The 15,893-nt window shown below is 39.7% G+C and overlaps 2 protein-coding genes across 4 annotated transcripts in view; one reads left to right on the top strand and one right to left on the bottom strand.

Annotated features, from left to right (window-relative positions):
* wdpcp.L (WD repeat containing planar cell polarity effector L homeolog) overlaps positions 1-735 on the bottom strand; it is a 135,152-nt gene extending 134,417 nt beyond the window's left edge. For both annotated transcript variants that reach the window (XM_018262132.2, XM_018262134.2), the window contains exon 1: positions 64-735. The gene's annotated coding sequence lies outside the window, so the exon portion shown is untranslated. The remainder of the gene's footprint in view (positions 1-63) is intronic.
* Positions 736-888: 153 nt separating this feature from the next.
* Positions 889-11,848, top strand: mdh1.L (malate dehydrogenase 1 L homeolog). 2 transcript variants are annotated; one of them, NM_001355453.1, is made up of 9 exons: positions 889-984; positions 4,568-4,666; positions 5,835-5,931; positions 7,238-7,413; positions 8,430-8,552; positions 9,238-9,414; positions 10,088-10,201; positions 10,479-10,568; positions 11,537-11,848. In NM_001355453.1, exons 1-9 carry the CDS (start codon positions 982-984, stop codon positions 11,660-11,662), a joined length of 1,005 nt encoding a protein of 334 aa, NP_001342382.1. In that variant the 5' UTR covers positions 889-981; the 3' UTR covers positions 11,663-11,848. Both variants share the same exon structure in this region, with proteins under 2 accessions (NP_001342382.1, NP_001342383.1).
* Positions 11,849-15,893: the final 4,045 nt, after the last annotated feature.

Genomic DNA, 15,893 nt, shown 5'->3' with positions numbered 1-15,893 from the left:
AAGTCTCATCTTGCGACAATTACACATCACAAATGTTAGCGCCGCGCGAACCCCGCCTCTTACCTTCTCCGATCTCCACAAGGAATATTTAGGTCTCCTCTCCTTTTGGGGGCTTTTAAAAGTCTGAATGACGTTATAAAATCGCCACGGGGAGCAGGAAATAACTAATGGTTCCTTCCCTCACATCTCACTTACTACTGCGACCATGCAAACTGGGCCCTGAAGCCGTCTCCTAGCAACCCTCCAATCCAAGTTCTTTCTCAGGAACATACCAACATAACCCAGAAAAGGGGGGGCGCTGCAAAACTCAAACTTTTGTGAGTGGTGGAGTCCAAAAGAAAAGGACCGCAAGAGAATTAAGTATAAAGGCTGCCCATAAAAGGTACATCTAGTACCCCCGTTTTAGTTCACCGATTTACATCTGTGGAAGGAAAGGTTCTAATATAACCAGCAGGCAACTTCGTCATGAACTACTGCCGCAGCAGAAGGGGGACATACCAGCCCCAAAACATAAAACCAATAACCTAACGACTGACTGACCACGGGCTGCAATAAGAATAAATACGGCGCAGGTTACTTGATATAAAGACTAAGCTAATTAACATGCGCACTCTACACCATTAAAGAACGTGAGTTCGACATTAGAGTACAAATATCACTCAAGCATATGTAGGACATCTAAGCTCGCGAGATCTTTAAGTCATTCCGCGGAGTGATATAGGCAATGACTGAAAATGAGCAGGCTGGGAGATGTAGTTTATTGTCGAATTGTTGCTGCTGCATTCCTATGACGGGGCAGCAGAAAAGAACTACGAAACCATCTCACCGCATGCTGGAGGGGGCGTGTACGTGACGTGTGTCCTTGCAGCAGTGGAAAGGGGCGTAGAGGTGACCCGCAGTCAGTGTGACAGCTAGCTCAGAGACAGCGAGTCGCAGTGCACCTTAGGCCACTCATTGTTATCCGCACGCTTCCGAAGCAAAATGGTTCGTATGGCTTTTTATATCGCTGTGTATAGAGTCGTGTCGTACTTGTCTGAGTGTCTTTGTCTCGGTGTGCAGCTGATAATAATCCAATTGATTTCACACATGATAAAAATAGATGCTCTAGAGAGGAAAAAGGGAAAATAGAGCGCATCTGTATGTAGCAAGGGTGCCTAGCAACCAGAGCAAATGTGCACCGGTTTTGTTTCTTATAAACTCCGTTTTCTTTAATTTAGTGTTAAGGTTTTGTTGTTTTTGTTTTGTTTTTTCAATGAAACTAAATAATTGCTGGTACATTTTCACTTTCCTGAGGCGAGGGTTATATATTTTAGGTGTCTCTTATGATGCCATCGTTTTATTGCATGCCTGCGGCTAGGGTTTCCACTCCACCCCTTTAAAGAGGTTGTTCCCCTTTAAATGAACTTTTAGTATGATGTAGTGTGAGATCTTCTGAGACACAGTTTTGGGCCAAATTACCCTAACAACCATGCATTGATTTGACTGAGAAACTGGAATATTGAAAGTAGAGGTCTAGACTCCAGAAAAGAAAGATTAGTAATAAAGTAACAATATTTTGGCCTCACAGAGAATTTATTTTTAGATGGGATCAGTGACCCCCTCCCCCTATGCGAAAGCTGCAAAGGAGTCCGAAGAAGAAGGCAAATAATTCAAAAATGAGGCCAGTTAAAACTTGCTTAGAATTAGCCATTCTTTAACATACTAAACATTAACTTAAAGCTGAACTACCCCTTTAAAGTAGTGTTTCTTGACCAATCACTGCAGCAACCAAATTAATTCAGCTTTGGGGCATGGAAAATTGCTTTAGTGCCTTCCTTTCCTAAATTTAAAGAGACTGTTACTGCCAAAATATTTTGTCTAATAAAAGATATTGTTCTAAACCACTGTCTACCTTACAATTTTCCAGTGGAGTTTATCTTTATTGTTGCTCTTAAGATGGGGAATGTGTCTTGTCCTTTTCTGTTCTTAGCCCTGCTTGTTCTGACTTTTGAAACATTGCAAGAAGGAACCGTAACACCAATGAATAAAAATGTTTTAAAGTAATTCAAATATAATGTACTGTTGCTATGCGCTGGTAAAGGTTGTGTGTTTGCTTTAGAAAGACTACTATAGTTCTAAAAATAAGCTGCAGTGTAGCAATGGGGCAGCCATTCAAGTTTAAGTCATGGCAAACAGGCAGATTCAGGGAGATTAGTCGCCCGACAACAAATCTCCTCTTCTTCAGGGCGACTAATCTCCCCGAACTACCTTCCCGCCGGTGATTTGCATTTTTTGCCTCACGAGGAAACTTCGGGCGACTTTGGAAAATGAATCGTGCTGAACGCCCCGATGAAGAGGAGATTTGTCGCTGGGTGACTAAATCTGCTTGTGTGCCCTGACCCTTAAAAAGGAGAAAAGGCACAGGCTACTTGGCAGATAAACGCTGTTATAGAATACACTGGGATTCTACCGGTTAAATGTGATAAAAGACCTGGGTTGGGATGTTGAAACAAGAAAAAAGCAGAAAACAATCGAATGGTTTTAGATCTGATAGAAGTACCAGTAAAGCTGGCCATAGATGTAAAGATCTTTAAAAGATCTTTTCGTTATCGCGAGACCACAATTATCTCGAAACGATCATTTAAATGTACAATTTGTCCATCAACTAAAAAGACCATTTCAGGCGTTATTAGCAGCAAAACTGAGGGTAGCTGACTGCTTGGCCCTGCAAACATAAATAGATTGCACTTCGACCGATAAAGATTTTTTAACCTGGCCAATCAATTTCCTGACAAGTGTCGGCCGTAAAATCATAAGATGTACGATCGTTCGAATCCCACTAACTTCACGATAATTTGACGGATTGGTCGGATTTTGCTAAAATCGTTCGTCAAAGAAAAATCTTTGCGTCTATGGGGGCCTAAGGGGGTCAGGAATTGGTTAACAAGCAAAAGTTAAGATATTCATTAAAAGAAACAAGATAAAGTGCTGACTGGCCATGTGGGGGTAATGGGGGAAAATGTGATCCTACTAATGCTTTGCAGTGGACTAACTTTTGTACTGATGGCATGCACTCCTGTAACTGGGAAGGAAGGGATATGTCACACTGCTACCAGATGCTCATTTATTCGTAGTTTTAAAAATTACCGTTCATAAATTATTAGTCTGGGAAATACAGTCCAGCAGCCATGTATAGAAATATGAGTTTTGTATTTGCTGTAATGAATGGAGGACACCAGTACAAACTTGGTTTACATTGAAACAATATTTCAGTCGTTTTTTTTTTTTTTTTTTTTTCTATTTATGTTCTTGTGTGTCGTTCTATGTTGGTATTTATGCCTCACTGTGCCCTTGAACAGACTCCACGTTATGTAACATAACTACTGCCTCTCTAGAACTGAATGTGCATTTAACATTAATCTAATGTGATGCATTATTGGATTTAATACTGCTAGAGTTGTTACATTCAATTCTTTTTTTCTTTCCCCTGCAAATTTCTACTGATTTGATTTCCTCTCACTTTTGATGTAGGAAATGTTAAGATTTTGATAACAGCCATATTTAACTTGAGGACATTTAGAGGCATATTTATCAAAGGTCGAAGTTAAAAAAAAACTTCGAATTCAAAAACACCAATCTAATGGAGGTCGAAGTTTTTTTTTGGGGTCAAAGTCGGCCATATTCGGCCTACTTCGAATCGTACGATCGTACTTCGATTCGAAGTTTTTTTAACTTCGACCTTCGATCTCCCAAACTTCCCCAATTGCCTCCATACAGGTTGTAGGAGGTCCACCATAGACTAAAACAGCACTTCGGCAGCTTTTAGGTGCCAAATGGTCGAAGTTTTAAAGAGACAGTACTTGTCTCTTGCTTTTTTCTTTTTTTTTTTCTCCCACCAAATCTGTCCCTAACTGACTGAATTTCAAGCTAGGCTTTCAGGTGTATTTGCAGGGCAAAAAGGTATTCTCCCCCTAAATAGCCATTAAACTAGGAATGGACTGAATCCACTATTTTAGGATTTGGCCGAATCCCAAATCCTTTGTGAAAGATTCGGCTGAATCCGATGGATATGGTTTGGCAAGGCACTTGGATTCGGCTGAATCTTGACTGAATCCCAAACAGAATTGTGGATTTGGTGCATCCCTACTTTAGACTGATCCCCACTGTTTTTGCATCTAGCCGTTGTAGGTACGCCATTTGGAAACCACTGCGGAGGGATAATTTCCCACAAATGTTCATGTCGCCATATTTTTGCTTGTAAAGTTTATAGTCTTAGAGAAATGTTTGGCTTTATTTTTATTTCTTTGTGACTTTTCCCATCCACACAAGAGTCCCTGCATGCCATATACCCTTATCTAAAAAATAATCCAGTCAGTTATACCACTGTAAAGCAGAAAATGCCAAAAAAAATTAAATCCGTATTGGGGCAATAGCAGTTTTATTGGCCATGTTTTTCATTCTGATGTAATTACACTCCGTATGCCCTAGTTTTCTAGGTCACAGTTCCCTGCAGATCTTGCAGCTGCCTGAATGCAGTTGTTTTTTTCCTACCTAAAATGCTGACTGTTCTTCCTCCTTTGTGTTTCAGCCTGAACCTGTGAAAGTCCTTGTGACCGGAGCTGCTGGTCAGATTGCTTACTCCCTGCTCTTTGGTATTGCTAAAGGCGATGTCTTTGGAAAAGACCAGGTAACCAATCAAATTTGTATGATTTCAAATCAAACTCTCTAGTCTTCTGAGTTAGATGTTCTGTCTGGGGGCATTGATGCTGTTCCCATTCATCTGCTTTATCAGTGTCCTTAGCATCTTTTGGCTCAACTTTCTGTTCAGGTAAATAATATGTATAGGAAGGCTCAGAATTTTGTTTGTTTAAAGGGACAGTAACCCAAAAAATTAAAGTGTTTTTTAAAGGAATGACAATATAATAATGTACTGTTGCCCTGCACTTCTAAAATGGGTGTGTTTGCTTCAGAAACACTACTGCTGTGTAGCAGCCATTCAAGCACAGGATACACAGTACAAAACAGATAATATCGGAAGTATCTCATTGTACATCAGAGCTTATCTGTTATCTGCTGTGTATCCTGTGCCTTTTTCAGCTTTGAATGACTGCAACCATGGCTACACAGCAGCTTGTTTTATAACCATAGAAGTGTTTATGAAGCAAATACATCAGTTTTACCAGTACAGCCCAACAGTACATTATATTTTCATTACTTTAAAAGACTTTTATTTTTTGGTGTTATCATTCCTTTATCATGGTCGACAGCAGCTGCAGTTTTAAGGGACGTTTCAGATCCTCATAACAACTACATCTACAATGATCGTCAAAGCATTCGCAGTAATCCCTGCAAAGCTCACAGTCCAGATTCAATACCACAGTCACACTAAGGTGGAATGAGGTTAAAACACTAAAAATCTTCTGCCACCCCATTACTTACTGGGCATTCCTACCAAAAACTGGTTCTTGTCAAGGATCCCTCAGAAATTGAGTACTATTTCACAGAGAGATTTTGTCTGCCACAGTGCTTTGTCTGATACTGCAGACTGTTGTAGATTAAATCACTAGTTAAAGGCATTTCTTTATTATATAGTATAGGACTGCAGTATCCAAAACCTAGTTTTCCCCGGGTCATCATGTTGCTTAAAATTAACTTGAAGTAATCAGTATCAAAGACAGGCCTGAACACACTGCTGAAGCACATACTTGCTGAACTAAATGTGCATTATAGCTTCCCCAGAACACAAGACGAGAATATGGGTTTCTTCTTGCCTGTTAGTTCATGTGATCTTACTGATGATTTATGTACTTCTTTGACTATTGACTAAAACCCTTAGCATACTATTATTTTTGCAGCCTCTTATACTTGTTCTTTTGGATATTACCCCTATGATGACTGTACTTGAAGGCGTGGTGATGGAGCTGCAGGACTGTGCTCTGCCCCTGCTGAAAGGCAAGTATTCTACCATGAGACCAAAATGTCCAAGTCTAGCATGGAATACTAGCAAATATTAGGGGAAAATAAGTTGAGGCAGACTTTATATGTTAACTAAATAATTTGTTGATCTTGTTACCTTGACTTCTGGATAAATGATTATGCAATCACCTCTTGATAATTCTAGATACACTATAGATTAAAAAAACTGTCAAATAATAAAGTATGGGGTGTTTGTTTTTGTTTTTTAATTCATGTAAACCGATGACTCCTGCACCTTTCTGTGTCTTGTAACATAATATTTGCTTAATTCATCTTGGAATCCGGTAATGCTTTACTAGACGAAGTTGAAGGCACATGCATTTCCTGTTTATCTGATCGTTTAAAGGTTAACAGAATGAAAAACAGGTCAAATGGATATTTGCTTATTAATCTCCTCTTATTCAAGTTCTGATGAGATGTAATAGTATAGTTGTGCAGCTGTCTTCTCATTGCAGTGCAGCAAATGCAGCTTTTTAGATACAGTACACAGGAGGCTTTCTATAAGCTAGGAATGTACAAAATCGGGTTTCGTTTCTAAATATATTGTCAGCAGTTAAACTCTCAGCGCAACTTTTTATAATCAGATTCTTATACTTGTACCATTAAGAAACATTATAGCAGGGAATCATAAATTAGGAGGTTAAATGTGGCTTATCCAATAGACAGCGGCATTAAAGGAACAGTTTAGTGTAAAAATAAAATCTGGGTAAATATGGTGCAAAAAAAATGTATCTAATATAGTTAGTTAGCCAAAAATGTAATGTATAAAGGCTGGAGTGACTGGATGTCTAACATAATAGCCAGAACACTACTTCCTGCTTTTCAGCTCTCTAACTCTGAACAGGGGACCTTCAAGTCGCTGACTAACTCGGTGAGTTTGCAATTGATCCTTAGCATACAGCTCAGGTTCAAAAGCAACAGTTATGGCCCATGTTCCCTCCCCTCAAGTCTCTGGTTACTGCCTGGTAACCAATCGGTGAAATCTAAGAGAGCTGCAAAGCAGGAAGTAGTGTTCTGGCTATTCTGTTACACATCCAGCCACTCCAGCCTTTATACATTATATTTTTGGCTATATTAGAAACATTTTTTATTTACTATGTACCCAGTTTTTTTTTTTTTTTAATACTTAAAATTTTCTTTAAAAGTATTGTTTCCTAGCAGATGACTTGATCATGTTGCTGTGTGAAGCAGGAGTGCAGTATGTTTTCTATTATGCAAGAAACTGGTTTGCCAAAGACCAAGCTCAAATAGTTTTAGGGCTTTATAAGATTTTGTTTCACAGATGTGATTGCTACCGATAAGGAAGATGTGGCCTTCAAGGATTTGGATGTTGCCATTCTGGTTGGTTCCATGCCAAGGAGGGAGGGCATGGAAAGAAAGGACTTACTGAAAGCCAACGTGAAGATCTTTAAATCTCAGGGTACAGCTTTGGACAAGTATTCCAAGAAGAGCGTTAAGGTGCTTGCTTCCAACTACTTTTATTAACATGAGGTGACAGAATGCATTGGCCCTGTGCCATTTACATGTGTTCTATAATTAACTACAGCTTTGCTGCTTCAGAAAAGAAGAAAATCTAGCCAAGAGATTCCAGTCTTCTTGTGTAACCTGTAAATATAGGCCATGCCACTTATACAGGCCCTTGTGGTTCACTCCTAGACTAGTGGTTTGTGGTTGATTATGCACTGACAATAATTGGTATACTTTCACCAATGGAATGTGCAAACTGCAAATCAGTAGTGTAGTGGTGGGGAAACAATGGTCACATGCAATCTCTTTTTTTTTTTTTTTCCAAAATTGAAACTAATCCAGCATGGTTCCTGGGTGCCCCAGGCCTTACTTCAGTGTTTGAACAGTAGACTGAAATAAAATATCAAGAAGATTTACTAACACACACACACACTCACCCTTGGCTTGATACGATCCCCTGTGGATCAAAACAAAATTATACACCGTTTAAAGAATCGATTGCATCAAACATATAAACAACCCATATTAACATATCACCTACTTGTAAAGTGCCAAAGTCCCTGAAACATTAAAATATTACAAATCTTAACTAGAACATCAAAATCAACATCAGATATGACACATTTGACTTTAGTTTAGTCAGTAAAATATTCAATTATGAAATCTCCAAGAAATTGGATACATTTTGCCCTATCAGTGAGCATTCCCCAAATTAAAAATATTTCAACAAACGAGCCTATAGTATCCAGAAAATGGCTTATCTTCATTATATTGCCATATTCACAAACTCCATTTATCATATAATTTTCTATAGGAACTAAGCAAATGATTATTTATGATATCTAAGGATAAGGATACACACACATAATGACAATGTGCTGGCAAAACACTGAAATTAAAAGGCTATGTTCACGAGTAGGCTAGACTGAAGCTTTTTTCTCAATACAAAATATGAAGCGATTGTTCCTTAAAAGCTGGTATAAATACCTATTGTTTTTGTGCGTTAGGTTGTTGTTGTGGGGAATCCAGCAAACACAAACTGCCTAACTGCATTGAAGTCTGCGCCATCCATCCCTAAAGAGAACTTCAGCTGTCTGACACGCTTAGATCATAACAGAGCAAAAGCACAAGTAAGTTTTGTTTTTTGTTTTTTTTGTTTTTTTTTAAACCTTATCTAGTCACAGTGCCTGAAATAAATATATCTGTGAAATTTATTATTCTAAACTACATTCGTTATTGGTTGGCCAATGTCAATCCACAAATGCCCCCTTAAAAGTTTCCTCTTTAAACTATTATTATGATATAGACGGTTACATTTTGAAGCTGTTTTCCATTGATCTTCATTTTGTAATTTTTGGAACTGGTGAGTATGATGGGGAGAGCCACAGAGCTGCTGAGGTCAACTGACCCCTTTTTTTTTAAAGCTGAAATGAGGAAGAAGAAAAAAAAAGGTTAATTTTCTCTACAAAATAGAAAATGCACCACTTGAAAATTGCTAAGAATAGGACATACTTTAAAATAACAAAGTTAACAAATATTCAAGATTTTTAGGACACTGAGTAAACTCACTGTAACTCAGTGTTTTATGTTCTGGCACTACACATGACTAATCTTATTACTCTCCTGTGCAGAGTACAGTATGTGCAGATAATCCCTAGTGAAAAAAAAAAGATTTGACATTTGACTTGGCATACGATGTACTGTAAGGTCAGGAGGGTTATTTTAAGATTTCTGCCTTAGCTGTAGTTCAAGTAATTGCCTGTGCGTACGCAGCCAACAAATGCTTATGTAATGCCTTTTTTTTTTCCTTATTAGATTGCTCTGAAGTTGAATGTTGCATCTGATGATGTAAAGAACGTAATTATCTGGGGTAATCACTCCTCCACTCAGTATCCTGATGCTTCTCATGCATCTGTAAATCTGCAAGGGAAAGATGTTGGGGCCTTTGAAGCTGTGAAGAATGATGACTGGCTAAAGGGTGCATTTATCTCTGTAAGCAATACACTTGGCTTTTCAGCAACATTTACAAATACAGTTACAAGTGAGAGTTCACTCTAATTCATGAAATGTAATTGCACCTAAAAAGGCTTCCCATACTTGCGTGTATTTGCGCCAAGCACCACTGCCCCTGCCCAGTCTTTTCTGTTGAATTGAGCTCATGTGCCTCTGTTGACAGAGGGAACCCTGAAAATGGTGCTAATTTCATCTTTTCCACTGCAGGCTGCATCAATAGGGGCAGTAGGCTTAAACCTAAATAATTTCCCACAGAAATATTTAATTTTAAATATTTTTCTTTATTTTTTTATTTTATAAAAACATCTACAACCACCCAATACCCTAGCATGTCTAAATGGTGGGGCAGTGTAGTCAAAATCAACCATGCTGTGTCTGTGTGTTTACATATATCCATTGATTTCCTGTATTTTACACCATTTTCTTGGTAGTCCCAGTAATATGTAATGCTTTTCCCTAGCTTTATTTTATTTTTTTTTTCGTTTTTTTTTTTTTTTTTTTCTGGTCCCCTGAAAAGACACACAAAATAGGGGGTTCTACTGTAATCAGACCATCCAACCTGCAGCTCTCCTGCTGCAAAAGTGCAATTCGCAGGTGTACTGTGCAATAGAAAAGTTACCTTTTTTAAGTTTACCTTGTCATTCCCTTTCAGACTGTGCAGCAAAGAGGAGGAGCTGTTATTAAGGCCAGAAAGTTGTCTAGCGCAATGTCTGCTGCTAAAGCCATCTGCGATCATGTGAGAGATATCTGGTTTGGAACCCCAGAGGTAATTAATAAGCCACTGTTCTGCAAAATGCCATGCTCCAATTATTCTTTCTCTTCTAATGTGTGAGGGCATAGCACATTTTAGTCTTGGAATTTTCCATTTCATTGGTTGCTACCATATTTGCCTCTACAGGGACATTCTGCAACTTAAATTGTAACCATTTTTACGGAAAAACGTATGGGTTTTTTTTTCCTTCTATTTTAAGGTGTGACAGCCAGGTAATACAAGACTCCATCTGTCCATCTGCAACTTAATTAACGTTTGTATTTGTCTTTAGGGGCAGTTTGTTTCCATGGGGGTTATTTCGGATGGAAACTCTTATGGTGTGCCTGAAGACCTATTATATTCATTCCCTGTTGCCATCAAGGTAATATGTTTAACTTATCTGTGCTCCATCTGTATCAAAGAGATGTTCTATCGCTGGCTAGTAGTGATGTGCAGCTTAACCAAAACCTAATGGACCCACGTGTTTACCCACTGCTTGGACGGGTTTGGGTTGCATGTGGGTCAAGCTGGGAAAGTACATGCCTCCTCTGATCCCTAAGATCTTGGAAACAGAGGTTCACCCAGAAGTAGCATATAGAGCAAGAAGACACTGGTACAAATTGGGTGCAGAGTCTGCAATGCCAACATTTTGCTGGTTAGGCTGAGGTGCAGGTTGAGGTTTTTTTCTGACCTGCACATCGCTATTGGCTGGGATTGAGAAAATGACTCAAGGTCACCACCACCTTGATAGCTCTTTGCTACAAGAACGCTGATAAAACATTGGGAATCCTCTCCTATAATATCTAGTTGCCCAGATTTGTTTATAAATTAGGGATGCACCGAGTCCAGGGATTTGGTTTGGGATTTGGCCTTTTTCATCAGGAATCCTAAATTGCATATGCAAATGAGGGGAGGGAAATCAAGTAAAAAATGTTTTCCCCTTCCCACCCCTAATTTGCATATGAAAATTAGGATTTGGATTCTGTTCAGTATTTCGGTCGAAGGATTCGGTGGTTCGGCCAAATCCAAAATAGTGGATTTGGTGCATCCCTATTATAAACCTACTGTAATTAAGCCATTAATGTTGTGCTTTAATCAAGCAACGCATCAAAGCACGGAGTACTGAAGCCATTAAACTTTAACACATTTGGAAGGACAATGTAAAGTTGCTTCTTTTTCACTTTTGGCAAACTAGATGTCTGCAGTTCTTTTGAGCGTGTGTTCATTTATTTATGCTTCCCATTTGTTGTGTTCTTCCTTCTCTAGACACATTGTTCATCTGAAATCTTAAAATTCCAAGCTTTTGATTAAAAAATAAATGTAATATTTCTAATCTGAATTCTTTAACAGAATAAGACCTGGAAAATAGTGGAAGGCCTGTGTATCAATGACTTTTCACGTGAGAAAATGGATATCACAGCTAAAGAACTTCAGGAAGAAAAAGAAACTGCATTTGAATTTCTGTCCAGCGAATGATTAGTGACAGATTCCACAATGCACTTAACCCCTGAGAAAATGAAAAGTTCTCTTTAAGTTTCCTACCAAGTGCTATTTATGTTGTCTAGCAGTGGCTTCCTGTAAGTCATTTTGTATCTGTGACTAGTGTTAAATATCATTCCTAGCTATAGTCAATAAATGAAAACCCTGTGTGGTTTTAAAGTGTTTCTGACTCAGTGTGCTTTATTAAGTATAATATATCTTTTTCTTACAGTTTGATATACATTCATGCATGGTTTCTATTCAGGTCTTCACCAATTGTCTCATCTTCATAATCTTCATATTCAGCAGTATTGTACATCATCCACATCATTCCCTGCCTCAGTAGAGCTTACATTCTTAGGTCCCTAAGTGGCAACCCTACACTCGGAGCGCCAGAGCAGCCACACCTATAGAAGTGTAAATGCTTGGGGACTGCTGCCTCACTGCCTGAAACGTAGGTTTTACATGCAGCCGTTCAGGCACAGTGTAGGCCAGCTGCTGACATCATTACAGGGTCAATTCAATAGATTGGAGGAAGCAGAGGCGCAGAACTTTGCTGCAATTTCCTTTATTAGGAGTGTATCAAAACGACATGTTTCGGGCACACACCCATGACACCTGACAAAGGGCACGTGTGCATGAAACATGTCGTTTTGATACACTCCTAATAAAGGAAATTGCAGCAAAGTTCTGCGCCTCTGCTTCATCCAATCTATTGAATTGAATACATTGACTTTGCAGTGCCTGGGCAGGAGCACAGGAGGGAAGCAATAAGAGGAACAATAACCAGCCTTTTTTTTTTTTTTTTTTTTTTGCTACAACTGTACACATATTGGATTAGCGATCATAACAGGGTCCTCCGCTTCGCGTGTCTCTGACTGGTTACATCACTAGTGATGTCATGTGAAGGCGGAACTCAGAACACAGCTATTGGCAGACGCAGCCAGACCAATCCGCTACCTGCCTAGAAGAATTGTAAGTTAGACAGGCAGTCGCCAGGCAATGGTGGGCCCCCTCCCTGGTCCAGTGCTCTTGCTCTTCTGACTTTAGTGGGGCCCATGGAAAGGCTGGCACAACACGTTTAACATTTATCATTATCAGGATCGTGGATGGTTGCAAATCAATAAGAGCAAGGGCCTAGGGGCCCACCATGGATGGGGCCCACCGGGATTTTTCCCGGGACGCCAGAAGGCCAGTCAGACCGTGCAGGTCAGGAACTCAGATTATCACTTATTTGTGATAAGAGAAAAGATGCAAATCTATTCAATTAATGACCGTTTGCTACAGGGGTGCAATACTTTGGAGGTGCAATATGTTCTATGAATGCTGGACCAGGCATCAATCATCCATACTGTGAATTTGTCCCAACCGCCCATATTTATTTACATAGCATTATTCCAGTTGGCTGCCAATACCAGGACCAGCCTTAGGCCTATTGGTTCCTCTGGGGGTACCCAGCATGGACAAGAATTCTCCCACAACACTGCTCAGCCCACAACCAACTCCACAGGTGAAGTCCCCCCCCCAATTCTGATAGGCCCAGTCCCCTCTTCTATTTCTTTCCCCTCTCTCTCATGCCCATATTTCCTCCCTTACCCTGTATTCTCCTATTTCCTCTCCTTTTCTCTCTCTTACCCTGTGTGCCCTTGCCCTATGTGCTCCTATTTTTTCTCTCTTACTATTTCGCCATCTCTCTCCTGTCCCTGCATGCCCCTATTTGGTCCCTCTTTCCTGGTCCTTGGCCTTATTTGCTCTCAATCTTTCTTGCACCATGTGCCCCTGTTTCCTCCCTCTCTCTCTTCCCCTGTGTGTCCCTATTTTCTTTCTATCTTGGTCCTTTATGCCCCTATTTTCCTATATAATTGGTGTGTCAGTAGACAGCAACACTTTGCCTGGGGGCCCCGCCAAAATGGTCCCAATTGAGTCCCACATTTGATAGGACCGGCCCTGGCCGGTAGGGTCGGTGCAAAAATGTTTTTTTGTTAAATAAAACTTCCTATTGGGCAAAATGTGATTTGGACATGCAAGCTAGAAAGCACAAGCAGACACAAAGCTCAAGAGAGCCCTGTATAAATGCCTGCCTTGCACCCGACCATGTTATGTTTGCACCTTGTACTATATTTTTATGAGGTTCTTTTAAAAAAATGGAATGGATGATTATGGTTATATGGATTGGTTGTATCACTGCTAGGCTATTGCCTGTATTATATGCTGCACTTGTCTCTGGAACATAGCTGCCATTAACTTTATGATTTATCTGTTCTCATGTTATTGTCTGTGCTTGTTGGTGGTGGTTAGCTTATTTAACCTCTGTGATGTTATGTTTCTAGTACTCCCACCTGTTTGTACTTATAAGGAGGTGGTTTGAATCCTGTTGACAGAAGACTTGGGACCCAGCCCAAATATAAATTTCTCCAAGGATAGTGGAAAAATCTGTGGAAGGTGCCTGTCAGTAAGTACAACCTCTTGCCTTGTTCCCTGGACCAGTTTGCCTCTGCGCTGAAGAATGCACCGGGAATACTCCTGATAGTAGTGCCATCTTCCACTGGTTCCTTTCAACTGTCTTGGACACCACGTATGAGCCGTATAGTAAAAATGTGTATGGTTCCCGACAGCCTAAAGGGCCGTTGGCAGTATCCACAGATGGTGGCGTGGTGCTGTTAGAGGTATTCCCAAGGCCAGTGCATTTTACAACGAAGAGTAGCACCAGCCCATGTAACCACATCAGCAATTACTAATACTGGGGTAGTGTCTGACAAATAAACACCCCCAGTGATTTTCACTTTCCTTGTCCCTAAGCCTGCAAGTGCTGAGTCTCTTTGGCTTTATAAATTATTAGGGGCAAATTTACTTACCTGTGAAAAACAAGTGACAAATAGCAGGAATTAAAGAAACCATACATCTTAAGGTAACTGAACACTTCTATTGGTTGTCAGACACCTCCACACCCCACAGTTTTTCATTGGTCCATAGAGGGGGTGTAACCTTAACCTCCCAGCATGTAAACGCTAACAGAGCACAGCTGGAGCTTCACTACAAAACAAATCTTGTGCAACATTGGATCTGATTCCACAACAGCAGCCCGTGTTTGTGCCACCACTTGCTTTTGGAATCTTCTGCAAGTTTTAAACAAAAAAAGATAATTGAAAAACCTCTGGATTCCTAAATATGGCAAGATCACTATAAACACAATCTGCCTTCAAATCAAATACAAATTGTGTTATTATTCACACCTCAAATAAAGGGGGAAAGTGAAAATTTGGAGTAGTTTCACCAGCAGATTCGCCATTTCACTTAGGGCAGAGACACACGCTGCTATTTCGGGAGATTAGTCGCCCAGCGACAAATCGCTTCTCTTAGGGCGATTAATCACCCCGAACTGCCTTGCGATCTAAGTGCCATCCCGTGGCGATTTTCATTCTAGCCGGCGGCAAGGCAGTTCGGGGAGATTAGTCGCCCGAAGAAGAAGCGATTTGTTTCTGGGCGACTAATCTCCCAAAATAGTAGCTTGTGTCTCTGCCCTAAAAAGGAGAATACAACATGTTTTGTAGAATTAAGAAGTGATAACAATTCACATCTCTTCTCCAGTGAATTTTCTCCAATTTACTAAGAGCACACATTTTTCCAGGTTCAAAAAGTGTACTTTTTCAAGATTTAACTAAATATGAGATGTGTTGTGAAAATATACCTGGCCAATTGAAGTGAACTTTGGTGACCTTGGATAAGGAGAAAATTAACACTTTGTAAGAGCCATGCAGGATGCCCATTTATTGAAGGTCGAATTTGAGTGGTATTAGAGCAATATCTCTAAAATAAAAAATTAAAGTTATAAGTTAATAAAAGTTCCAAATATAAAATGCACAAATGGAAAAAAGTGCTGAATGATCCCAAAAAATACAAAAAAAACCCTAAAAAAATTCTTCAGACAATTACAAGTGAAAAAAAGTCCAAATGCCTCTAAGGGGCAGATTTATCAAGGGTCGAGTTTCCAACTTGAAAAACTTCGAAATTCTAATTCAAAAAGACCAACCGAAATTAAATTGAAGTTTTATTTGGCCGAATAGGTCCCTTTTTTGATCAAATCTGTCCGTTTTCAAATTGTACGAATCGAAGTAATAGCACGTTCGAAACGTAAGATTTTAAGTTTTCCCCCCCAAAAAACTTAGGTTTTTCAAAGTCCACCAATTGACTCCAGATGGGTTCTAGGAGGTGCCTCATAGGCTAAAAC

The sequence above is a fragment of the Xenopus laevis genome, chromosome 5L, assembly GCF_017654675.1.
Source record: "Xenopus laevis strain J_2021 chromosome 5L, Xenopus_laevis_v10.1, whole genome shotgun sequence".
NCBI lineage: Eukaryota > Metazoa > Chordata > Amphibia > Anura > Pipidae > Xenopus > Xenopus laevis.
This window is presented reverse-complemented; position numbering and strand designations above follow the sequence as displayed.

Bases quoted from the DNA above. Each gene is read 5' to 3' on its own strand.
- mdh1.L (NM_001355453.1), top strand. The intron at 9,415-10,087 runs GTAAGCAATACA...ATTCCCTTTCAG, and splicing joins TAAAGGGTGCATTTATCTCT to ACTGTGCAGCAAAGAGGAGG. The intron at 10,202-10,478 runs GTAATTAATAAG...ATTTGTCTTTAG, and splicing joins TCTGGTTTGGAACCCCAGAG to GGGCAGTTTGTTTCCATGGG.